The following is a 26,475-nucleotide window of genomic DNA, read 5'->3' as shown; positions in this document are numbered from 1 at the left end:
GATTTCTCTTTTCTTTTGATGTGCGTTAAAACTGAAAAGGGTTTCTAATCATGTTGTGCTAAGAAGCCCCTGTCCCATTCTATTAAAAGGAAATGCAGTGATTCGTTCATTTCTTTTACATTTAAAATGTTTACTGCAAGCATGTGGCTCGCATGTTTAAGGTGTGACATATTTCGTCCTTCTTTTGTGGCATATGCTTGAAATAAAAACAATTTAACCAATGCACCGCCTTGCCAGGTCCAGGCCTATTGGCTTTGTTAACCCCTTGGTCTTTTAGTACCTTTGTGAAGCAACTGAATAGCAAAGAGGAGAACCAATTGGATAGCAAACAGGGGAGAAAGACTGAGAGTCCAGACAGAAAAGATGAAGTGACAGGGGAGACAGATTAAATGAGGCGAGCCTTGAAGAAAACTAGAGGGTGGTGGGGAAAAGAGCAGAAAGGAGAAAGAAGAGTGGTAAGGAACTGAAAGTATAAAATAAAAATAATATTGAGATAAATCTATGGAAGCAAAGCGAGAGACAGGCTGGGTGAGGAAAGAGGGTGGAGAGATGCAAGAGGAGAGAGAGCGAGAGTACAGTGAGAGGAGGAGGGGAAGTGACATGCCCAGCGCTTCCTGGGGGAGGGCCCGTCCTGTACACAGCGAAGCTCACAAGTTGCAGCCCGACTTCATTTTAACTCTGTTCCAAGACCAGGGGGCGGGAAAAAAAGCACTGCGTGAAAAGCAGTCACTGCAGGAGAGAGACACCCAGCGCTGCGTTAGAGGGATTCTATCACTGCTTGAGCGCGTGAAAGAAAAGCATCAACGAAAGAGATGACGGCGCGGGAGAGTGGCAGCACTGCACGAGAGAGACATCTACGCTGTGCGCGAACAGCTGCCACTGCCAGCACTTCATGAGACACCTTGCACTGGCTGGAAGTGTCTCTCTCCACACTGCAAGAGAGAGACAGTGGTACAGGCGAGAGACCACGCTTAAGAAAAAGGCCAGACTGCGCTTCTGCGGAGAGACCGCGGCATTGCAGGAGAGAGACATGCTACACGGCACTAGAAAGGGGGCTGACCTCCGAATTTCAATTTCATGAGAGAGCCCAACACTACCTGTATCGGAGACAGTGCCACATTTTAAGAGATCCCAGGACTGTTTGGAAAAAAGTCATCCAGCACTGAGTGAGGGACATATTCACTCCTGCGTGAGAGGTCCAAGCTTTGCATAGAACAGACGGCTAGAGTGCCGCGGGGAAAGGTGACATCGCAGAGGGAGAGCAGGGGACACATCTCAGCAATGCAAACAGCCCCACAGGGAGTGAGAGTGCTGGGGAAGGAATAAATAGCACTGCAAAAAAAGAGTGAGAGGCAAAGCACTGCACAACAAGACTGCACTGTTAGAGAAACAGCGCTCCCTTGGGGGCTTGGCATCCAGAGCACTGAACGAGAGCGCGCTGCAGGTGAGAGGCGCCACTGCAGACAGAGTTCTCAGCACTATATGAGAGAAACAGCTCTTCCAGCGAGAGACGCGAGCGCTGCCTGAGAGTAAATCCAGCAGAGCGTGGGACAGGAAACGCTGCGAGAGAGACAGCGCTGCACGAGTGGTCCCAGTGCCGCGCGCGGGAGAGGGGAAAGACTAGAGACCGTTTGTGGAAGAGAAACAGCCCTGCAGGGAGAGACCTGCGCGTGCTGCCCCTCTGTCGAGGCCCCTTCTGCTTGCCCGGAGTGCCAGGCTGTTGGACCGAGACGTCTGCAGCCCCCTGCGGTGACGCCCTGACACTCTCAGACGGATGCATGGGTGTCTCTGGCCTCGACCCCTAGGACCAGATCATGGACGGCGATGTGCAGCGCAGCCTGATGGGTGAGTGCCCCCCCATCTGGGCCATCATTTCTAGTGCACCTTTCACTAGTGCCCAAACTCCGGTGCACACATCACGGTTAACATAACAGGCTGGTTGAAGAGCACGCTCAGAATGGTCTCTTGGCGCTATGGACGTAATTGGAGGTTTATTATTACCTAACTCAATTGTATGTAATTGCAGTTATCGACCTCGGAAAGATGAAGGGATGAATGGGGTTCAGTACTGTGCACTCCGTGTCTGATTGGTGCCCCTGTGCACCGGAAACTATGTTTCTCTCTGGTATTCGCATCCAACTTGTTCGGTGCAGGTCGGTTTGGTGTCTCTGTGCGCTCTGACTGTTTGTACCCTCTCTTCAGTGTCTCCGAAGATCACACAGTCAGTCAGCCTCACTCCGCTGAACCCCATGCTCTCTTTCTGTTTTCTCTCCCCTTAGCAGGGGCATAGCTATAAATGGTGCAGCAGGCGCGGTGGCACCGGCGCCTACAGCCTTGAGGGGTGACTGGGTTCTGGTTAGTGCTGTATTTTGATACACAGCCATTCTCCTCGCTTGCAGTAGGGCCCTTTGCTACGCCACCCACTCCTCTGTGCTTCGAAGCCCCTTACCGCCACTCTTCTGTGGCCCAGGTGTACCAGGCCACTTTGGTGCCCTTTCTTCCTCTGGGACCCCCAAAGTTCCGCACCTCTGTATGACAGCTCCATACCTTCTTTTTGCTGCCCCTACCATGGCAACAACGTGGACCCTTTCTCTCTGATACCCCAGTGCACTGTGCCCCTATGTGACTGTCCCATGCCCCCTTGTTGCCCCACATACGATGCCCCCTTGCCTCTGGTTCCCTCGCGTTCGGTCCATCCGTACCTCTCGCTGCACTCAGGGCTGCCCTTGGCTGAGGATTTTATTTGTCTCCGGCGACTTGTAAAAACTTAACATTTTGGCCGAGCTTCAAAAAAGAGGGAAACCAGAAAAACTGCAAGTGATTAGCCTGGGAACTGATTCAGGCTGGGCAGCAGCGCAGCATGCGTGACCGCGCACGCGCGCACACATCCACTTCTGAGAATGTCCCTTGTAGCCGTGCTTCTACACACACACACACACACACACACACACACACACACTCTCTCTCTGTCTCTCTCTTCTCAGACTCGCCCTCTGCAAGTGTACTTGTGTCCACACGCACGCACGTCAAACACTTCCATAGATTCGAGCGTGTCAAACAGGGGTAGCTATCAACTGTACATCACGAGTAGTGGCACCGGGGCTCAGTGTTGTGAGGGTCACACTCAGTAGCCATTATGGCTAACTTTTTTGTAAGTACCCACACAGGAGCTCACGGGTGCGTTTCCTTTTATTGCATAATTGCATTGGGTCCAAAGGCACGTTTGCTAGCCCACTGCCATTGCTCTCAACGAGTTACAGTTGTGATGGGGGTATCCAGTGGCGTAACGGGGTGGGGGTGGGGGGGTGGGGGGGGGGGCAGGGGGAGCGCCAGGCCTTCCCCCTCTGAGATTGTACACAGGCAATGGCCTGCGAGCTCCTGACTGGGTCTGGAGCGGAGCCTTCAAGTACTGTGCAGGGGGTGGGGAGGGGTGGGGGACGGGGGGAGGGGGGTGGAGCAGGGGTCAAGTTTCGTATCTGCCAATTAAATGCTGGTCCAGACTGAGCTTCCCTTTGGAATGGACCATTCTGTAGCCTTACATTGGATGGTCACAACAACATGTCAACTGTGACTAAAATATTGCCCAATTTTTGTGTCCGTGACCACCCGAGGCTCGCTTGAGATTTCGGCAGTGCAAAGATAACCCTCCCATGCGTGTTTGTGTGTTGCCGCTGGAGGGATACAGCGGTGCCCAGAAGCGTTGCATTACAGGCCCTGCGTGTCACCCCCGGGTCACTCCGCACAGGTGGGTTTTATTACCCCGCAGCAGCTGTCCCGTGAACTCCAGTGTCTGCCCCCTGGATCGCCAGCTGCCACCCCCGAGTCCCACCCGGGCCTTCCTCGGCTCACGTTGCCACTTGGAGCTCGAATTAGCCGGTGTCGCTGCTGGACCGACCTTATTGCAGAAGCCACCAGCAGGCCTGTATTTTTACCCGGTGCTGCTTCCTGCTGACGCCAGGACCCAGACAGATTAGCCCGCAAACAGTTCGAGTCACACCTGGGCACGCGGTAAACCCACAGAAACACTCCTCCTCGTTCAAGCCTATACTATTTATTTATTTATTTAATGCATTTTAATAAAGCGCGGACTTTACCCGAAGGTGTCAGGGCGCTGTACAATAGAACCAGTTACGTTTACATGAGAGAAATGTTACAAAATAGAACGTTACAAAAATAGCAGGACACAATATCAAACACAGCAAGCAAGAAGAGGCAGGGAAAAACATAGAAGGCAAGAACAGGATATCAAACACAGCAAGCAAGAAGAGGCAGGGAAAAACATAGAAGGCAAGAACAGGATATCAAACACAGCAAGCAAGAAGAGGCAGGGAAAAACATAGACGGCAAGAACAGGATATCAAACACAGCAAGCAAGAAGAGGCAGGGAAAAACATAGAAGGCAAGAACAGGATATCAAACACAGCAAGCAAGAAGAGGCAGGGAAAAACATAGAAGGCAAGAACAGGATATCAAACACAGCAAGCAAGAAGAGGTAGGGAAAAACATAGACGGCAAGAACAGGATATCAAACACAGCAAGCAAGAAGAGGCAGGGAAAAACATAGAAGGCAAGAACAGGATATCAAACACAGCAAGCAAGAAGAGGTAGGGAAAAACATAGAAGGCAAGAACAGGATATCAAACACAGCAAGCAAGAAGAGGTAGGGAAAAACATAGAAGGCAAGAACAGGATATCAAACACAGCAAGCAAGGGTGAGGAATGTACAAGAAAATATGACAAATTTACAATGACTAACAAACTTCCTAGAGGGGTCTGAGAATGAAGGTATTAGTTCTGAAAGTGTCTTTGGAATAGAAGAGATTTGAGGTCAGCTTTGAAGATCGGGATAGAGGTGGTGACACGGATACTAGGCCCCGGCGTGCCCCTCTGGGGGGTGGGGGTGGGTATTGCAGTTGTATATACCCCGAAATTGACCCTGAGGTATTTGAACGCTTTACATGAGACCCAAAATGCACAAGGACACGTTCATGTTTTTAGGCACTCTGGGAAATTACGTGATTTGCTCCGAATCACAGGATGTTGAGCTGACACCGAGACTCGAACCTGGTTCCCCATTTACAAATTCCACCCTAACGCCACATTCACTCCACATTTCTAGGCACTAGAAAGGAGGACAATAAGTTCCGAGGATAAGTTTGCACCTCTGCCTTGAGTTATTACAAAGCTAGCTCTCGGGTCACTTCTTAGACACTTGTTGGCTCCCAACACCATTCGACACAGCTATGTTACTTTTTTGCGCATTACAGAGAGATCCAACCCTTTTCCTCTTGGCGGTTTCAGGTCTGGGCTGGAGAGATTGGTCTAGAAACAGAGACTTTTTAAAAGCATTGGCAAAGTGGGCTCTGATCCAGGGCCCCAGCCTTTCAGGAGGGCCCCTGATAGATCCAGCTCTGGTCTGCAGATCATCTTTCCCCGATGACCTTCAAAAATTCTTAAACAGATTGTTTTAAACACCATTTTCCTTTATTTTTTTTAGGTGGGTGATGTGTGAGAGTGTATCAAACATATTTTGCAGAAAATGTCTCCTTATGTTTCATGCAACATCCATAAAAAGTTTCTTTTAGATCAAAACAGGACCTCACATATGAGAAATGGGAGGGTGTCACAGAGATTATTTGCAGCAGTATTAGTGAACTGCTTCTGGGTTACAACATTGAAAACGTGCGTCACTGTCCCTGATTATTAGATGTAAACACATTTAGAATTTGGACGAGTGTGCCTGTTCAGTATCCTGACCTGGTCAAAGAGGACATGAAAGAGCTGTAATCGGATCATAAATTCAAAGCTGTTCCGAACAGGGGCCCCTAAAATACGTTTGGCCCAGGGTCCCCAAAATTCATAAGATGTTCCTTTCTAGAAATAGTGGAAAGCCCTTCTTTTGGTTGGAGGGGTTCAATTATGATCTATTTTTTCAATTTAATGGTTTGATGACGCTGCGAATAAGGCTTCGGAGGGCGTCGGTTCACCTCCCAGGTTCTTGAAGCAATGCATGTGTTATCATTCAGGAAGTTTTTCAAAAGTTAATATTAATTTATAAAACAATTATGTAAGAGCACATACAATTTATGCAATTGCCCATAATGCTACCCAGCACACGGCTGATATAGCAATTTAGAAAAAGACATTCAGCGATGGTTTTTGGTTTACATCATGAATTTCGTAACATAATAACATCCTTTACATTTAGATCTACATTAATTTTTGCATCATTATGGAGGGGAAACGTCCACTATAACACAGGCATTACATCGCAATGCCTTTACAACGCAACTTTTACAACGCAAGTGCCTTTACATCGCATGCCATTACAACGCATGCCATTACAACGCATATCATTACAACGCATGCCATCACAAAGCATTATAAGGTTAGTAATGGAGAATTTTAAGTTTTAGGGTGGGTATGGGTTTTGGGGTAGTTGGGAATAGTAATGTTTACCCCTACTCTATCCAACACTTTCCCTACTGTTGCACTCACTGGAGGGGGAATAGTAATTTTTACCCCTATGCTATGCAACACTTACCCTACTGTTGCACTAAAAGTATTATGCGTTGTAATGATGTGCGTTGTAATGGTATGCGTTGTAATGGAATGCGTTGTAATGGTAGTTTAAAAAAATTTATTGTAATGGTATGCAGTGTAAAATCATGCGATGTAATGGTAGTTGCGTTGTAAAAGCATGCGTTGTAATTGTTTGCGTTGTAACATCATATATTCTTATGGAGGCGTACATTTTTCACATACACAACCATTTTAAAAACACCTTTTAAGATCGTTAATCAGATCTGTGTTTTAGGCCCAAAACATCAGATTGGATGAATTTGCATTTTCAAGCAACATTTGTGGTACATAACACGTTGTGAGTGCCAAGGTATTTCTGTAGAGGTTGATTATTGAAATAACACTAAAAGTGTTTTTTCAGTGTGAACTAGATAATCATCTTGCTTGCCCTATGCTTTGGTAAGTGGGGGCGATACATCTGTATGGTGATCATTTTGTTTACGAAAGTTTTGTCCCTGATTTAAAATTTGGTGGACATGTCAAAAACATGACAGATATCCTGTCAGCCTTATTATAAGAGCCATAGGATGTAATGTACTCCTCAACCAAACTCTAAATCAGTCCTGGCATTCCGATGATAGAATCTCCAAAACTAGCCTTATTGCATTAGATCAGCAATGAGGAGAGTGGTTCAGCCAATCAGAATGCTTAGACTAATTTCTGCAGTTAGCTTCACCCTAGGTTTAGTGTCGGGGACATGAAGCAGGTAGAGACAGTGGGTGTGGTTTTTGGCTGTAATTGCGAGATTAGAGCGGCTGATGTTGGTAGCCGTGTTGCCCAACTACTGTCTGTGTTGACAGCTAATAATTGCCTTTTCTCTGATTAAGTGTCCTTGACTTTATCTAGGGCCCATAATTGCAGTGCTGACAGTTAACACCAAATACACGTCTGCAAGAGAGAGTTAATCAGTTACAATGAATAGAATTGGCCCGAGCTCTGCAGACATTGACACCAGGCCTTCCCTGCTCACTCAAGAGGTTTGTGTTTTTAAGTCAGACTGGCCTAGGCCAAGCGCAACAGCGAGGAGACCTCCCTAGAGGTCAGTGCATGGTCTTTCCTCCCAATACAACCCTCCTTGTTGCTTCTAGACCCCCCCCCCCTCCTGCACACAATTATAACAAGATTTCTTGGTATAATAGGAAGCAGACTGTATCATCAGCACCAAACTCACCCAGAAAGGGGCTATGCTTTCAACTTTGTTCTGTGTGCTTCTGGGTAGTGACATCACCTCAGCAATTACCCCACCCCCAATGTGTCCTCCTTTGCACTTACCCTTCTGTTTGAGGTAAGCCCTCACCCTTGACACAGGCAGGCGATGAATCTGAAAATCAAGGTGACAATAGTCCATCCAGTAATCACACCCTGATGTCCAGCTGAGCCGCTGCCGGTACAGAGAGACTCTTTCTAGCCAGGAGCCAAACAGTTTCTTTTTACAGAAGTGCCACACACATATTTATTCGAGCACCCCTCACTTCCTAGAGGACTCAAATTCATACAGTGATGCAGTCTTCTGAAAAGGACCCTCAACTGCTTTCCCTACTACCAGTCTCCCATCGAAAAACAGTTGCCCAGGCCCTAGTGATGTTGAGACTGGATTACGTCAATTCCTTATATTTAGGACTTCCAGAGTACCTAGTTGACCGACTGCAGATTATTCAGAACATGGCAGCCAGGGCCATCTTCTTGACTAGACCCAGGACGAATACATCTCATCTTTTGTCTGCACTTCATTGGCTTCCAGCGCGGAAAAGAATCCACTTTAAAGCCCTAGTCCTGGTCTTCAAAGCTTTCCATAATATTGGGGCCTCCTATCTAAGGGAAAGATTTCAGCCCTACACGCCTCAGCGTACTTTGAGGTCCTCTACCCAGCGCCTGATCTTGACACCAAAGATCATGCTCTCCCGGGTTGGGAGAAGTTCTTTTCAAGCATTAGCATTTCGACTTTGGAACAGCCTTCCTCCCCCACTGCGACAGATCCCGGTCCTCTTAACCTTTAGGCGGAATCTGAAGACGTGCCTTTTCCAGCTCTAGGCCTTTCCGGTTCTGTGGTTAGGGTGAATCTCTGTTGGCTGTTATGGTGGTCTTTTTTTCTCAGCGCCGTGACACTCTTGGGAGTAGCCACGCGCTTTATAAATTCCAGATAACATAACATAACCTAACTTCAGAAGGCAGCCAGCGGGGGACCTTGCAGCATAGCTATAGATGCTGGCAAACACACCAGTAACTCCCTGTGGGGAGAAGTACAAGGCACATACATACCCCAAATCCAGCCCAAAAGCCGATGGGCCTACTGCTCTCACTCACTCCGTCACAAAAGGTCACTAATAGCAAGCGTCACAGCCAATACATGACCCAAAGGCTTTTGCAAAGGTGTGATTTTCCTTGTGCGAAGTGTCTTAGGCGTGCTGTCATCCCTTGAAGCATAAGATGTATAACATAAGGAACCTTACATGCTGTATAAAGCACAATGATGCTCTTAGCACTATAGTATTCCTTTCAGTACGCGTTGTAAAGCAGATATATATACATATATATCTTGGAGTTTCATATAGCGCAAACTAGACCCGAGGGTATCAGAGCACTTTACATGAGCACACATTCTTACAGACGGACACATTCATTTTTGTTAGGCAGGTGAGATTAAGTGATTTGCCCAGAATCACAGGATGTTGAGCGTCCCTGCCGAGACTCGAAGCCAGTTCCCTAGCTCTGCGGTCCAACGCTCTAGCCGTTTGGCCATATCCTCTCCCCTGCATCCCCTTATCTGCATCATTAAGTGTCTAGCAGGTGTATTACCATGTGGTGACCTCCCATATCCCAGGCTGCTTCTCAGTTGAACTGGGTGTGTGTAATCTGTTTTTCCCAGGCTTGGGATCCACCTCGGATTTACATGCTTCAAATTCTTCCAGCTACTGCCATGAACCATCAACCAAGAACATCAGCATTGTTCTTGCCAACATCAGCAGCAATTCCCAAAGGTGGGACCAAGGGTGTGAGATTTCCTGCTCAACTGAAAGGAAACGTGTTCAGACAAGTGCTGGACATGTTCCACTTGACACAGCTTTCAGTTCGTGTCAAACTACTGGATCTTTCCCTTGTATGGATAACATTACCAGATACCACCTCTAGTGCATAACTTCCACAGTGGCTGCAATCACTGGGCACTTACACTCCTTTTTTGGAGACCCAGATTTATTTTTTATCATCAGGCTTTGACCCAGAGTAAGAGAGAGACAGATGGGAAAGGGGAGAAAAAAAAGGAGGAAGAAGAAATAGGAAAACAATGGCAGACAGAGAGAAAGCAGAGACAAGAAAGAATTAGCAAGAAGGAGAAAAAGACAGGAACTGTAGGGTGGTGACAAAAGAGGCATGAAGTGGAATCAAGACTAGTTAGCAATGGTATTCCACAAATCGGAGCATTTAGCAACTGAGGTGGTGGACTCCGTAATAGTTACTAATTAAACACTGCTTTTTGTTTTACGAGAAATCCAGGATCTCCCAAAAAAAAAATACCAGAATAGTTTCCCTTCCGAACCCTTGAAAAGGCCAGATAATAGTCATGGTCACTGCTGGAGGTATCCTATGAACAAAAAGAGATCAGGGCTTAACAATGACCCATTTTCGGTCTAAAATATATAATAAATTGAGTACAAGAGAACTCTTCAAATTAGTAATTGGACAGACATTAGCTCTTACTCTTGAGCAAGGAGATTGTAAAACTAGGTGTTTAGCTCTAAATACTTGTGAAAGAGAACTACAGATTGTACCTATGTGGCATATTATGTTATGTTATAGCAGCTTATAAAGCGCAATGGTTACTCCATTACAGAGTGTCCCCACACTGGATTCCAATCGAGGCAGAATACAGAATGGATGAGAAAGAGCGTTACCAATAGCAAGTTCTATTCCTTGGCCCTAAGCCCACTTCAGGTGTAATCACCAAATTCCCAACCAGTAGTAGCTACTCAACTGCAGGGTCAGGGTTTCCAGATCTGCCCTTATCTGGACACCTGGCTCCTTGAGACCAGGAAACTAAGCAAACACTGGAAAACACAATCAGGCTGCTTCGCAACGTCAAGTGTTCTCTGAACTGGAAGAGAATAACATTCTTCGGAATATTTAAATACACTTCAGAGTTATGTAATTGACTGTCAGATAAGTTATATCCATTGAGGAGAAACGCCAGACATCACAGAGGAGGCCACAGATGTGCTCTCCTTCTCAGAATGATCGCTTTGCTGTAGTACCTACATCCTCAAGCGTTTCGCTTCTAGGACTTCTCACTTCCACATGTTACTACTAGAGGAATGGGAACATTTGTCACCCGGGAAGTGGTGGGACCCTTACAGTGTTGGATAGGAGTTATGTTGTTGCTGGTGGATCTCATTCAAGAGGAAACAGTCACACAGCCATTTTCCAGCTCTCGGCTTTTTCTTCCTGTGCTTTAGGGGATGCAGAGTGGCAGCTGAATCTCACTAGATCTGAAAACAAGCATAAGATCAAACAAGAGATGCATAAGATCTCCGAACAGTTCAAGATATGTATCGCATTTCAACACTTATAGTAAGTCCAGAATAAAGAGCAAGCGTAGCCAACCTCTCAGAATGTTTTGAAAGAGCATAAATGGGAGGATTTTATTTTTGGTACATGGGTATCCCTGAGGTGGATTCTTTGCCAAGCAGGAAACAAAAAAAGCAGAAACTTTGTGTTCACCTTGGCATATCTATAATCTCTGGGAAATGAATTTCTGATATGTAGGACCAGAAACTTTTGTACACTTTTACATCAGTCCCCTGCTCAGTGTGATGATTTGCAAGCTCAGATCGTTTTACTCCAGTGTGGACTAGACAGATGTGTTCTCCGGCTTGGCACCTCTCATCCTATAAGCGTGTATGTGAGATCTGAGTCTGTGGTTATCATAATTTACCAAGCAACTGCATGGATATTTTGAGAGCGGCCAACAGGGCTTCTATAGGAAACTGGTTCTCTATGTAGTGGACCAAAAAGAGGTACGCTGTGTAAAGAGTCCAGGAAAACCCCAAGGGAATTACAGAGGCACAAATGACACCCAAATGCTCTCTTTTGTGGTAGTGTGGGCAAGCAGTTAGGCATATCATAAGGTAGTGCTAAGCATTTATTACACGCACAAAGGCAGTAAGTGAGACCACACTTAATAGAGAAATGCAACACCAATTTGTAAAAATAACACATATTTTTATATAAATTTAGGTACCAAGATCATGAGAATTGGGTAAGTACCTTTCGGGTTATGAATTTTTACAGTTTTCAAAAGTGGACACAGTGCATTTTCTGGATCGGTAATGTTATCCCAAAAAACATGTATTGCATTCCAGCACTTGTCAGTGACTTACGGGATTGTTCTTCTGGACACACCAACGGTTCACCTCGGGAGGTTCTGGGGCGTCAGGATGCAGAGGTGTATCACGGCATCGGGTGAAAGGTCCGTTACAAAGAGGCTGCAAGCTGGGACTGGGGAACCAGTCCAGGGGAAACCAAAGGGGGATTCACCCCTCAACTCTTGAGTTCCTCGGGCACACCTTGGTCCACTTCTCCTCGGGCTGTGGGGCTTGGGTGCAGTGGTGTCTTTTCGTGTGAGATTCCGGTGACGCAGTCTCTCACGGTTGGAGGGGGCTTCAAAAAGAGACTGCAGGCAGCGACTGGAAATCCAGTCTGGGCAAACCTAAGCAGGGGCTAAGCTCTTGTGGGCCTGGGGGCCCGTAGGCTGCGCCACCTCACTTGGACTTGGGCTGTGGAGCACAGGTGCATACGTGGTTTGAGGTTTCGGGTGGCAGCGGTCACAGACTCACGTCTTGGTCTGTGTTTTGCAGAAGAGGGGCAAACACGACTGCTGGGCCATTCATGAAGTGGGTCTTACTGTTCCTGCAGTCACTTGATGTTCAGGTTGGTCTTCCTTGGTGTTGTGGTCCAGCCTGGACACAACAAGCCTTGGCTGCAGCAAGGGGTCTACTACCTGGGTATTGGTCCTGGTGTCTTCTCACTCAGTGGAGAGACAGATCTGACCTTCATGAGCACAGTGTCCTCTTCCTGGAGACCTGCTGTATCGGGCTGGCTGGGGAGTGGAAACTAGGGAGACTGCACCTTGCGTCTTTGGTGCCTGCGGCTGCAGGGGAGGAGCTCCTCTACTCCAAGGGAGGTTCTCCAGGGAATTGTCGAAGCACTGGCAGCCGTCCGGGTTTCTTTGAGACTGCACAGTTGCAGGACAAGTCTGCTTCTTCCACAATTGTTGGGGGCAGCAGTCAGGCCTTCAGGGTTGGCTCCAAGTCAGTCGTTGCGCCTCTGTTCTCATGACATCAGTCTTCTTCTTTGTCCACTTCTTCTTTTGGTCCATAGAAATCTGAAGTCTTGGTATGAGGGGATCCCCTAAATACTCAATTTAGGGGTGTTAAGGGGTGTGAGGGGTAGTAGCCAATGGGCTCCTTACCACTGGGGTCAACCCACCCCCAGAATGACCACTTCCTAATGGGAGTGGGCATCACCCTGCCCCAGAATTCCTAATTCCACCACACACAATCTGGTGGAAATTCTAAAGTCGTGTTCACATCAGACTGGGTAACCCTAGAGTTGTGCCTAGCCTGGCAGTGCAACACGCCTCCTGTATCGCTAATTTTCCCACCTGTCAAGGTGCCAAAGAGCTTTGGACAAAGGGGGTTGGCTTCCTCTCCTGTGAGAAAAGCCAGATTCGCATTTCAAAAGCGGTGGGCTCTTTAAAACCCCCCTGCCTTGGGATTCTAATTTACCAGCCGTTCCTGGAGGAGGAAGTGATAACACCTCTCCCCAGAGTAGGCATTGTTCCTGACCGCCTGAGAATGAAGGCTCTCAACCTTGGGGGTCAAGAACTCGTCTGAGGCAGCAGGCTGAACTGAACCAGTCAGCTAGGACACTAGAAGGCTGGTAGGTTTCAGGGGGTACCTCTAAGTTACCCTGTGGGTGCATGTATTAATAAATCAATTACTGGAATCAGTGTGGGTTTATGAAAACAAGCTGTTTGATACCAAACACCATATGTTTCAGTGGAGCCATTATGCAGCTGGGGAACTCGTATTGGCCAGTGCCCAGTACATAACTTAAGATGGCTTCCTTGCTCACTTGCAATATCTAAGCAATAGAACTAGACATCACTGGGACATATCTGTTTAGATATGTCCTCACGTAACATATAATGCACCCTGCCTTAGGGCTCAAGGTCTGCTGTAGGGGTGACTCACATATATTAGATGTTGTGTTTCCACTCATTGCTTGCACCATGTCATGCAGCCTGCAATGGCAGTCTGTGTGAGATCTATATGTGGGCCCTTAGAGTGGCAAAAGATATGCTGCAGCCCTTAGGGACCCTCTTTAGTACCCCTGCCCAAGGTACCTGGAGTACCATTTACTAGGGACTTACAGGGGTAATATATTCCTTAAACATTTGTAGCACAAATAGACTTGACCTTGGGAGGGGGGGTAACTACAACACAAGCCCTGTTGTCTACACCTTCTATGAGGACCCCCTAAACTGGAAGAGGTTTTGCATCTGATGGTTGAATTAAGGTTATAGTCACCTTTGGTGTCAAGAGTGATCAGCGCCAGCGTTTGTCAATTCAATTTTTTCAATTTAAAAGCTTTTATTCGATTTGTACATACAAATCATACAAGCAGAAGATACATAGTTAAAATGTTTAAAATCACCATATGAACACTTATAAGAAAAGATGGTAAGACGTTGTGCAAAAGACTAAAGTGCAACAATTAATAAGTAATCTTGCCATTTTGAGTCAACGTACTATTATAAAATGCAAGACATTCATAAATGAACAGACAGGAGATCAGTAGGGATTACTCAATGGGCCTTTCCTGGCAGCTGTACATCAAAATTTATAAATAATCATAATATACTGTGGCCATCAACAAATAAGAATAATACCTTAATTACAAAAATTGGTATAAAACTTGAAGGCGTATATATACAGACAGGAATGTAAACAGTAATAGCAGCATAATACAATACCTGGCAGCTGTATAACATAGGTACAGACAGGTAAGTATAAAAATATTATAGTACAATACTTTTCCTGACAGCTGTACACTTCAGAATAAAGGTAGCCAGAAAAAAACAGATCTCCTCGTTCTCTAATGAGGATAAAAGTATCAGTGCTGTTTCTGTAGTACGGATATTATATTTAATAAAAATTGGCTTAAGGTATTTTAACCTGAGAAAATGAAAAAATTTACAGAAAAGTAAAAAGTGGCAACTATTCTGCCGAGAAATACTGTCACACGGACAGGGTATATCTGAACTGGTTCTTGTGTTTGGAAATGCAACCAAATGGTGAACAATACCCAATCTGACACGTGTTAAAACATACTGATGAGAGGGACGGGTCACATACACAAGATAGGATTGGAACCCCGAAGTTAGATTTAAATCTTTATAAAATTTCACGGTAATAAGGTTGCCAGAAATTTTATCTCGCTCTGCCTTTCGGAAGTTTAGAAACGTTGTCTTAATTTCTTTTTTTGAAATAGAAACAACCTCTTCAGGCTCACGGAACACATCAATATTAAAAAGAAGGAGATACCAACGGTGGATGTATCTCAACCACTGTATGCGTGAAGAGTGGTCCAAGCCTATACAATCAAGAATAATATCCTGAGTAAATCGAGTCTCTGGTTTAGCCCAAATAGAACGCCACAATAAAAGTGGCCGGACTGCTGCTAAGTCAGAAATAAACTCGATCCCGACTTCTTCATGGATCAGCAGAATGGAGGCAGAAGGGGGAACACATAACAACCTCCTTAAAAACTTATTTTCCTCCTTCTGCAGGGATATACCCACACTATGGCCCCATACACCTGCCCCATACAGTGCAGAGGAGACGCAACAAACATTGTATATGTTCATCATGTCTAAAATGCTTCGTGAGCCAAGTTTAGAGGCAAAACGAAAAATACTGCAAGTAGACCGCAGCATTTTTAGTCTGATAGAATCAAATTCCGAGGTCCAAGACCCGCTATTGTTAAATGTAATTCCTAGATAACAAAAGGACTTAACAGGAGTCAACTTTTCCTTATCCAGGAAAAAGGTATGCTTTGCCTGCTTAGCTGCCCGACCGCATGACATAACATACGTCTTAGTTTTGTTCACGCGGAGCCGCCTAGCTTGAATAAACTGCATAAAATTATCGATTAGGCGCTGAAGGCCCATCTGTGTTCGGGATAAAAGAACAGCGTCGTCCGCGTAAAGTAACAGCGGAACAGGTTTACCACCAATCAGGGGGGCATCTGCTGGGATGTCAACCAAGGAACGGTCGACGTCATTAATAAAGAGGGAAAATAACAACGGGGCCAAAACGCATCCCTGGCGTATGCCCCGAGACACTTTGAAAAACGGGGTACATTCGCCAAGGGTGCCATAGCGGACCTTACAGGAGAGTTTTTCGTAAAGTCTAGCTAAAAAATGAACTATTTCCCTCGGAGCCCCTGCATCTAGCAAAACCTCCCAAAGAATGGTGTGGTTAACCAAATCAAAAGCGCTGCTCAAATCAGCAAAACATAAAAAGAGGTTGCCATTTTTAGCCACAGTATATTTGTTAATTAAAAGGTCCAAATTTACACATTGGTCCAATGTGCCCAGGCCTTTCCGAAAGCCATATTGGACTCTAGTTAAGATGTTAAAATCAGCTGCCCAATCTTCCAGCCTCCTGAGCAAAATCCTACTCATCACCTTTACAGAGGCGTCCAATAATGAAATTGGACGGTAGTTAGAGGCCTCTGATTTATCACCTTTCTTATGTAGAGGAATAATGACCGATTGACCCCAAGTAGACGGGAAATTAGTTTCTGCCGCGCAATTAAATATCCTCGCCAGGATGGGAGCCCATAAAGCTGGTTCATCTTTGTATAAATCCAGCGGGACCCCATCGGGGCCAGGGGCCTTACCTCCTTTGCTTAAAGAAATTGCTTCATGGCTTTCTTCTAATGTTATTCCCAACGGGAGGGGTAGCCATGGGGTAGACTCAGGTGACAGTGACTCAAGAGATAACCCTTCTGGATTGAAAATTTTGGAAAAATGACTGACCCAATCGCTACATGCCACATAAGATGTTAATTCTGGAACATCTTCTTTATTGAGAAACGGGCTGTTAATTGTTTCCCAATACAGTTTGCAGTTTTTGGTCTCGGCTGCTTCCTTCAACTTATCCCACGCCTCAATCTGTAATACCCTTTTCCTAGTATTGATTGCTATTTTATATCTAGCCCTAAAAAATTGTATATCCGTCTTATCGCGTGGTTTGGTGCCTAAAGCATTCTTTAAATCACGGAGGGCGACTATACAGGTCTTATCGAACCACCCCTGCTTCGGACCACTATTGGATAACGGGGCCTTAGTAAAAATACCATCAATAATACTATTCATGGAGACAAAGTGAGCTAATAGGCAGCCTGAGTCACAGTCATCATCCAAACAGAAACTAATTTGGTTCTTACAACTAGTAAGAACCTCCTTCTGCTTAACCTTAGAATTTAATCCAGTCCATTTAATCCTTAGACCCTTCGGTCTAATAGGTACTAAGTCAGTTGAACATTTTCCACCTGAAACTGTCGAGGTACCATGCCCCAGAAGGGTAACACGAAGGCTGTTATGGTCACTGAGACTTTCTTCATTTACATACAGATCGGTAAAGTCTCCACTGCTAGACAACAGAATATGATCTATAAATGATCCTGCATCTCTGCCTGTAAATGTAGGGCATATTATTGCCTGGTTGTTTATGTTACAGTTTAACAGGGTCATGTCTAGTGTGACTAGCATATTGTTTAATGTGGAACCATAACTGCAATGTTGGAAGTGAGGAGAATCCTCCCTCACACCCAAACCCCCCCAATGACTACTCATTGTTGCACCAAAGCCGCAGATGTTCCCGTTAGACAAATGGCAGGGCTGCAGGTTAAAATCCCCTGCCCAGACAACCTCGGCCTTTCTTTTCGAAATACCAAGGGCTTTGGTAATTTCCCTTTCTAGAGGCGGTAGAATATCCCCTCTGGTAGCATCAAAGATATTGTTGTAGAAATTTATTACAACTAAATCAATATTCTTCCTGCACTCCACCCTTATAACTTGGCTATGGGTCCCAACTGTCGTGCTGTATTTAACCGTACAATCACACAGCTTGGTAGATAAAAGCACCAAAAGGCCACCCTTAGCCCTACCCAAACTAGATTTGGTGGCTCTAAGACAGTGAGATGCGTACCCTTCGATGTTAATGGGGTCCAGACACCAAGTTTCCTGCAACAAAATTAGGTCCAATCCCTCCCCCAAAAAACTGGTCCAGAAGGGTGTACCTAGTTTGCTGGCAAGGCCAGCGATGTTCCAGGAAACAAGAGAGAGTCCTGCTGGTTTACCAGAATCGCCAACAACAGACGACTCTGGCTGAGTTGTTCGTAATAGAGTAGGACCATCTTCCCGAGAGATGATATCTGGGCTTAATCTGGGGGTAACAGTAACTGTACATGCATCAAGGCTATCCCTATTTTCTAAACGCGAGAGGGGTATTAGCGATGACACCATTGGGGGTTCGGGAAGTGCGGCTAAAGGTGTAACTGGAGAAGCACTCACCATATCTAAATAGGACGTAGAGATGTTTAAATCCAAAGCTTCAGTAGAGCTGAGTCAATCTACCTCGTCCAACACAGCATATCTGTTAGGATGGGCAAGTTGTGAGTACAAGGGATCTTGGGAAGGGGGCAAGTCCTGCCATGTTTGTTGCCACTGGGGTTTAACTGGTTGTAGTGGCTGAAAGGGTTGCTGCCACTGATGGGCAGGCTGAAATAGGGGTGGTGGAAAATGGAGAGGATGTTGCCATTGGGGATTAGCATGGTGCAGGGGAAAAGATGGAGCATGTAATGGCTGCTGGTGAAAATTAACATAATGTGGAAAAAAAGAAGAAGGGTGTAGTGGTTGCTGCCAGGGTTTAGTAACATGTTGCGGGGGATACACAGATCCTCTATTACTTTGGAAAGTGGAACAAGGAGGGTTTGGTCTTGAAGGCATCGGTAAAAAATAAGACAAAGGGAGTGGGTTAATTTGAGTCGCAGGACCACTGTTGGGTGCATTACATATATAACTAGCTGCCCCTATATCTCTAAAATTAACTGTAATTACATCCCCTACTATTGTTTTCTTGCTTCTGCCCACCCAGTCCCCTCTACGTACAGTAAGAATTTCACCGTTCATATTGTTAGGTAGAGGTTTATGTAAGTGGAACCATTGAGCACATTTATTTCTTAGCTCAACGTGAGTTTCTTTTACTCCCTCCTTCAACGGGGGGACTGCTGTCAACACAACCACAAAAGGGGAAACCTCTGGTGGTAGATTAATTGACCTAAAACGTGCCTGCTTTGGCTTAGGACCTTCAGGTTTGTTCGTAGGAAGAGGTACTAAAGGGGTATTAGATTTCCCTACAACATCTTTTACTTGAATAGTGGTGGTATTTTTACCAACAACAGAGTGTTGGTGAGTCAAAATAGAACCCACCACCTTCGTAGTGGGTATAGTTGTGGATTGAACAAAATTATTCCCTGTTTGCAACAAATGAGGTATAACTGGGTTCCCGGGGGCTACGGTTACTTGAACGTTGTTTAATACATCTTTAGGGGGCTGGATACATGATGAACATTTAGGGGCTGCTTCTGTAATCCCTTGTGGCTGATCAGGCCCTTGCCCATTCGTTTTATGTGGCCATTTCGAATGTATTAAAGACGTAAGCCTGTCCAGTTTGGAGATTAAAGGCTTGATTTGTGCTGCTATTGTGGCTTCAAGGTCCAGTTTTAAATCTGTTACCATGTTTTGCACCCAGCAAGGAATGCCTGATGTCGTTTGTGGAGTGGGGGAAATCAGATTATGATTCCTAACTGTTACTTTTACTTTGTTTTTACTCTTAGATATAGCCTTTGGGAGATTGGTAACCCTTCCCCGAGAAACTATAGGTACAGGAGCTGTTACCACATCATTAAACCCGCTCAGACTCGGAACCGCTTTGCCAGGTGACTGACAGGCCTCTAGATCTGGTGTAACCTCCAGATCAACAAAAGACGGGTCCGAGTCTGATGGGGCAACCGATAAATCAACAGTATTTGGTACAATCGGAGCATTATTAGTGGGCATGGTTAGGGGTAGGGAACAAATATTCGAAGACTGCAAAGCGGGTGATTTAGCATTAGCAAGAGAACCCAAGGATGAGCGCTTAGCATTTGCAAGATCCATGGAGACTCTTTTTTCCAGTAAAACAATGCTTTGATCAATAGTCTCATGTACACGGGAAATAAAAAGATCTATAGGTCCTGTCACCTGTGCAACCACCGTAGCTTTTTTCGCACAACTTCTGGTTCTATTGCGCATGGCCGACATCTGTAACGCAGGGTCAATAGAGAATGGTGTAATAGCTGGAGGGCGGCCGCTGATGTTGTTATACGAAAGTACAGGACACAATTCCGCCTACCTTGGACGTTTAATGATGATTAAGGGCGAAAAGGCAGGGGTTCAAGGCCAGGGCCGTCCTCAGCCGTCCTTGAACGGCCTTAAACGGCCCGCTCTTTGCCCGGTCTTCGCCCCGATCTTAGCCCCGTGCGCGTCCCGCGTGCGCGTTGCTACCACAAATTAAATAAGAAGGTCAGGTGGAGGGGCGGGAAGAGGACCAGCTGCGGCCGATCAGCGCCGCGCTGCACGCTGGTCCTCGCAGTCCCGCCTCAGCCTTGTGTTGCAGTCGCTTGCTCCACGAGGTCGCGTTGGTGCTCCAATGCACTCAGGGGGGTCCAGAAACAGAAGTTTTGGCAAAACCCTTAGCCTGCGAGCGGCGCCCGCGAAGCGGGGGCCGCGAGGCGTAGGCTCAACAAGCAGGAAGGTAAGAGGGAGAACAAAGCGGCACTCCCTGCAGGTGAGCTCAGTGAGGATTCCAATGCTGCACACACCCCGTGATGACTATATTGATGGGGGGGCGGGAAGAGGACCAGCTGCGGCCGATCAGCGCCGCGCTGCACGCTGGTCCTCGCAGTCCCGCCTCAGCCTTGTGATGCAGTCGCTTGCTCCACGAGGTCGCGTTGGTGCTCCAATGCACTCAGGGGGGTCCAGAAACAGAAGTTTTGGCAAAACCCTTAGCCTGCGAGCGGCTCCCGCGAAGCGGGGGCCGCGAGGCGTAGGCTCAACAAGCAGGAAGGTAAGAGGGAGAACAAAGCGGCACTCCCTGCAGGTGAGCTCAGTGAGGATTCCAATGCTGCACACACCCCGTGATGACTATATTGATGGGGGGGGCGGGAAGAGGACCAGCTGCGGCCGATCAGCGCCGCGCTGCACGCTGGTCCTCGCAGTCCCGCCTCAGCCTTGTGATGCAGTCGCTTGCTCCACGAGGTCGCGTTGGTGCTCCTATGCACTCAGGGGGGTCCAGAAACAGAAGTTTTGGCAAAACCCTTAGCCTGCGAGCGGCGCCCGCGAAGCGGGGGCCGCGAGGCGTAGGCTCAACAAGCAGGAAGGTAAGAGGGAGAACAAAGCGGCACTCCCTGCAGGTGAGCTCAGTGAGGATTCCAATGCTGCACACACCCCGTGATGACTATATTGATGGGGGGGCGGGAAGAGGACCAGCTGCGGCCGATCAGCGCCGCGCTGCACGCTGGTCCTCGCAGTCCCGCCTCAGCCTTGTGATGCAGTCGCTTGCTCCACGAGGTCGCGTTGGTGCTCCAATGCACTCAGGGGGGTCCAGAAACAGAAGTTTTGGCAAAACCCTTAGCCTGCGAGCGGCACCCGCGAAGCGGGGGCCGCGAGGCGTAGGCTCAACAAGCAGGAAGGTAAGAGGGAGAACAAAGCGGCACTCCCTGCAGGTGAGCTCAGTGAGGATTCCAATGCTGCACACACCCCGTGATGACTATATTGATGGGGGGGCGGGAAGAGGACCAGCTGCGGCCGATCAGCGCCGCGCTGCACGCTGGTCCTCGCAGTCCCGCCTCAGCCTTGTGATGCAGTCGCTTGCTCCACGAGGTCGAGTTGGTGCTCCAATGCACTCAGGGGGGTCCAGAAACAGAAGTTTTGGCAAAACCCTTAGCCTGCGAGCGGCACCCGCGAAGCCGGGGCCGCGAGGCGTAGGCTCAACAAGCAGGAAGGTAAGAGGGAGAACAAAGCGGCACTCCCTGCAGGTGAGCTCAGTGAGGATTCCAATGCTGCACACACCCCGTGATGACTATATTGATGGGGGGGCGGGAAGAGGACCAGCTGCGGCCGATCAGCGCCGCGCTGCACGCTGGTCCTCGCAGTCCCGCCTCAGCCTTGTGATGCAGTCGCTTGCTCCACGAGGTCGCGTTGGTGCTCCAATGCACTCAGGGGGGTCCAGAAACAGAAGTTTTGGCAAAACCCTTAGCCTGCGAGCGGCGCCCGCGAAGCGGGGGCCGCGAGGCGTAGGCTCAACAAGCAGGAAGGTAAGAGGGAGAACAAAGCGGCACTCCCTGCAGGTGAGCTCAGTGAGGATTCCAATGCTGCACACACCCCGTGATGACTATATTGATGGGGGGGCGGGAAGAGGACCAGCTGCGGCCGATCAACGCCGTGCTGCACGCTGGTCCTCGCAGTCCCGCCTCAGCCTTGTGATGCAGTCGCTTGCTCCACGAGGTCGCGTTGGTGCTCCAATGCACTCAGGGGGGTCCAGAAACAGAAGTTTTGGCAAAACCCTTAGCCTGCGAGCGGCACCCGCGAAGCGGGGGCCGCGAGGCGTAGGCTCAACAAGCAGGAAGGTAAGAGGGAGAACAAAGCGGCACTCCCTGCAGGTGAGCTCAGTGAGGATTCCAATGCTGCACACACCCAGTGATGACTATATTGATGGGGGGGTGGGAAGAGGACCAGCTGCGGCCGATCAGCGCCGCGCTGCACGCTGGTCCTCGCAGTCCCGCCTCAGCCTTGTGATGCAGTCGCTTGCTCCACGAGGTCGCGTTGGTGCTCCAATGCACTCAGGGGGGTCCAGAAACAGAAGTTTTGGCAAAACCCTTAGCCTGCGAGCGGCACCCGCGAAGCGGGGGCTGCGAGGCGTAGGCTCAACAAGCAGGAAGGTAAGAGGGAGAACAAAGCGGCACTCCCTGCAGGTGAGCTCAGTGAGGATTCCAATGCTGCACACACCCCGTGATGACTATATTGATGGGGGGGCGGGAAGAGGACCAGCTGCGGCCGATCAGCGCCGCGCTGCACGCTGGTCCTCGCAGTCCCGCCTCAGCCTTGTGATGCAGTCGCTTGCTCCACGAGGTCGCGTTGGTGCTCCAATGCACTCAGGGGGGTCCAGAAACAGAAGTTTTGGCAAAACCCTTAGCCTGCGAGCGGCACCCGCGAAGCCGGGGCCGCGAGGCGTCGGCTCAACAAGCAGGAAGGTAAGAGGGAGAACAAAGCGGCACTCCCTGCAGGTGAGCTCAGTGAGGATTCCAATGCTGCACACACCCCGTGATGACTATATTGATGGGGGGGCGGGAAGAGGACCAGCTGCGGCCGATCAGCGCCGCGCTGCACGCTGGTCCTCGCAGTCCCGCCTCAGCCTTGTGATGCAGTCGCTTGCTCCACGAGGTCGCGTTGGTGCTCCAATGCACTCAGGGGGGTCCAGAAACAGAAGTTTTGGCAAAACCCTTAGCCTGCGAGCGGCGCCCGCGAAGCGGGGGCCGCGAGGCGTAGGCTCAACAAGCAGGAAGGTAAGAGGGAGAACAAAGCGGCACTCCCTGCAGGTGAGCTCAGTGAGGATTCCAATGCTGCACACACCCCGTGATGACTATATTGATGGGGGGGCGGGAAGAGGACCAGCTGCGGCCGATCAGCGCCGCGCTGCACGCTGGTCCTCGCAGTCCCGCCTCAGCCTTGTGATGCAGTCGCTTGCTCCACGAGGTCGCGTTGGTGCTCCAATGCACTCAGGGGGGTCCAGAAACAGAAGTTTTGGCAAAACCCTTAGCCTGCGAGCGGCTCCCGCGAAGCGGGGGCCGCGAGGCGTAGGCTCAACAAGCAGGAAGGTAAGAGGGAGAACAAAGCGGCACTCCCTGCAGGTGAGCTCAGTGAGGATTCCAATGCTGCACACACCCCGTGATGACTATATTGATGGGGGGGCGGGAAGAGGACCAGCTGCGGCCGATCAGCGCCGCGCTGCACGCTGGTCCTCGCAGTCCCGCCTCAGCCTTGTGATGCAGTCGCTTGCTCCACGAGGTCGCGTTGGTGCTCCAATGCACTCAGGGGGGTCCAGAAACAGAAGTTTTGGCAAAACCCTTAGCCTGCGAGCGGCGCCCGCGAAGCGGGGGCCGCGAGGCGTAGGCTCAACAAGCAGGAAGGTAAGAGGGAGAACAAAGCGGCACTCCCTGCAGGTGAGCTCAGTGAGGATTCCAATGCTGCACACACCCCGTGATGACTATATTGATGGGGGGGCGGGAAGAGGACCAGCTGCGGCCGATCAGCGCCGCGCTGCACGCTGGTCCTCGCAGTCCCGCCTCAGCCTTGTGATGCAGTCGCTTGCTCCACGAGGTCGCGTTGGTGCTCCAATGCACTCAGGGGGGTCCAGAAACAGAAGTTTTGGCAAAACCCTTAGCCTGCGAGCGGCGCCCGCGAAGCGGGGGCCGCGAGGCGTAGGCTCAACAAGCAGGAAGGTAAGAGGGAGAACAAAGCGGCACTCCCTGCAGGTGAGCTCAGTGAGGATTCCAGCGTTTGTCAAAATCTTTGTATTTTCAGTTCCTAGCATGCAGCGTGTCTGGAGCTTGGGTAGTGAAACAAGTTTTTAACCAGGGGTAAATTTCAAGATCGTAGAATTATAGACCAGGCATATTTATTTTGACAATCTTGCATATATTGATTACATTGGAGGTTCTACATTGTGGTGACCATGGAAGCAATGAATCACATGGTAAGAGTGCCCACAAACACTCTGATGCCCACATCCAATCTGTCATAAGCCTTAACACATGAAAATATAAAAACATTTCAAATGAATTGTGGGGTAGTGGGGAGATGACTGTTCCAGAAAAAGAATCCGTTCCAGGTTTTCCCATTGTAGGAGGGTAAGAGATAAGACTAACTTGTACGACTTCACTGCAGATTCAATAATTGTATCGTGAAGCATGGTACCAATCAGACTAAGACGGTAGTGCTGCAGCACCAGGCCACACGACTAAGTAATCCTTTGTGAAGTGATGAGAAGTAGGAACTTTTATATTACTATCTATAGAATTAGCTGTTCCCATCTTCCAAGATGGACATTAGTAGTTGCAGCACCCAGAAAGTTCCTGTCACCATAGAACATTTTCTTTATGGTACATGACGCCGGTATTGGTGTCCTAGAAATTCCCAAACTCTGATTATCTGTTAGTGTTTCCTGGACTGCAACTAAAGCTTGGGACAAGGAAAGTGTTACACATTTAATATGTCCATTAAAAAGTAAAGAAATATAGTCTTAAAAGCAGCACAGCCTTCAAAAGCTTCAAATGTAAAACAAGCATTTGCAATGCAATAGGTTTCGCATTTACGCGAGTTCAAGCTATTGGCACTGTAAATGGCAATGCCTTTTCTATATGTTTTAAAAACCAAAACATAAAAAAAGGCATTGTTATTTACAATGCCAATAGCTCAAACTTGCGTAAATGCGAGACCTATTACATTGCAAATGCTTGTTTTAATGCAAGCACACGGCACAAAATAAAATGAAATCAAATGCAGGTGTCTAAACTTGGCTGCTATATGCTCGCAATAAAGACTGAAACGTTGTGAATGCAGAGGCTTAGTGCCCTAATGAATAAGGCCTCCCAGCATCAAGGGCAGACAGAATAGTTTTAAATATAGAGAGCATGTAATACAGACAAGCGCTGGTCACACTCCGCTCCCGGCACCCTGAGCGCAACGAACACACTAATTAACAATCACGCGCAGGAGATCTAACAAGCCTGGGAGTGGTGTGTGCGTGCGCGCGCACCTGCTCTTTTTGTAAGCACATACTCGTGCTTGTGGCGCGCCCCTGCGCGCTCCCGCAAGGTGGATGCCGCCACAAGCACGAGTATGTGCTTTGAAAAAGAGCAGAGCGACGGCTAAAGGTCCTCCTACGCAGCGCATGCATGCTGCGTAGGCGAGACCTAAAAAGGGTAAGATACATATTGGAGCTTTGAATCATTGGCCAACAATCAGGGGCGTAATGCAGACCCCTGCAGCCCCTGCCATGTAAGGGGTCCCCAACCCTTCTGGAGGCCCATCAACCCTTCAGAGGACACCTATTCAGCCCTTGGGCCGATGAATATCTTCGGGATATGGGAGACTAAGGGGCCCCTCTTCACATTTTGCATTACACCACTGCCACAAATCTCTACTTTCTTTCCAAAGCGAATGGAAGCCACTCCTGCATTAAGTGCATCAACCTAAATGGCAACCAACATCATTCCCCGTCACTCTGAAAAGGTACTCGTGTTTGAACTCATGTTTTATCCCCCAACCTCTGAAACTTAACTAAATCAGAATGTGTCTGGGGTAAAACAGGAAATATGTGAGATCTTTCTCTAAGTGATCCAGGTGGATTTTGCTCTCCCTGATGTGGATCCAAGCTATCAGATGCGAATATCAAGGGCTAGAGGAGACAAGCACTGGCAAAGCCAATAGGTCTCGCCTATGCAAGAGCTATTGGCTTTGCCAATATGTTTTAGCCCTTTTGTGCACCAGGGTGGCTGCTGTTCAGCATGGCTAAAAGTTAGTTGCGTAAAGGAGAGTGGCCTGGAGAGGAGTGTTGTAAAGTGGAATGGAGTGAAGTGTTATGCATTGGCATAGAGTGACGTGGAGTTGTGTACAGCAGTGTTAAGTGGTGTGGGGAGGAGAGGCGTGAAGTCAAGTGGAGTGTC

General features: G+C 48.2%; 1 protein-coding gene across 1 annotated transcript in view; it reads left to right on the top strand.

The window, feature by feature from the left end:
- The first annotated feature begins 602 nt into the window (after positions 1-602).
- The window catches only part of EML3 (EMAP like 3), a 349,814-nt gene continuing 323,941 nt past the window's right edge, over positions 603-26,475 (top strand). The window contains exon 1 of the mRNA XM_085626072.1: positions 603-1,845. Coding sequence (XP_085482198.1) covers positions 1,815-1,845 — 31 coding nt within the window. The 5' untranslated portion in view covers positions 603-1,814. The remainder of the gene's footprint in view (positions 1,846-26,475) is intronic.

This window comes from Triturus cristatus, chromosome 9 (genome assembly GCF_964204655.1).
Source record: "Triturus cristatus chromosome 9, aTriCri1.1, whole genome shotgun sequence".
NCBI lineage: Eukaryota > Metazoa > Chordata > Amphibia > Caudata > Salamandridae > Triturus > Triturus cristatus.
The sequence above is the reverse complement of the archived record's forward strand: the minus strand, read 5'-3'. Positions and strand labels throughout refer to the sequence as shown.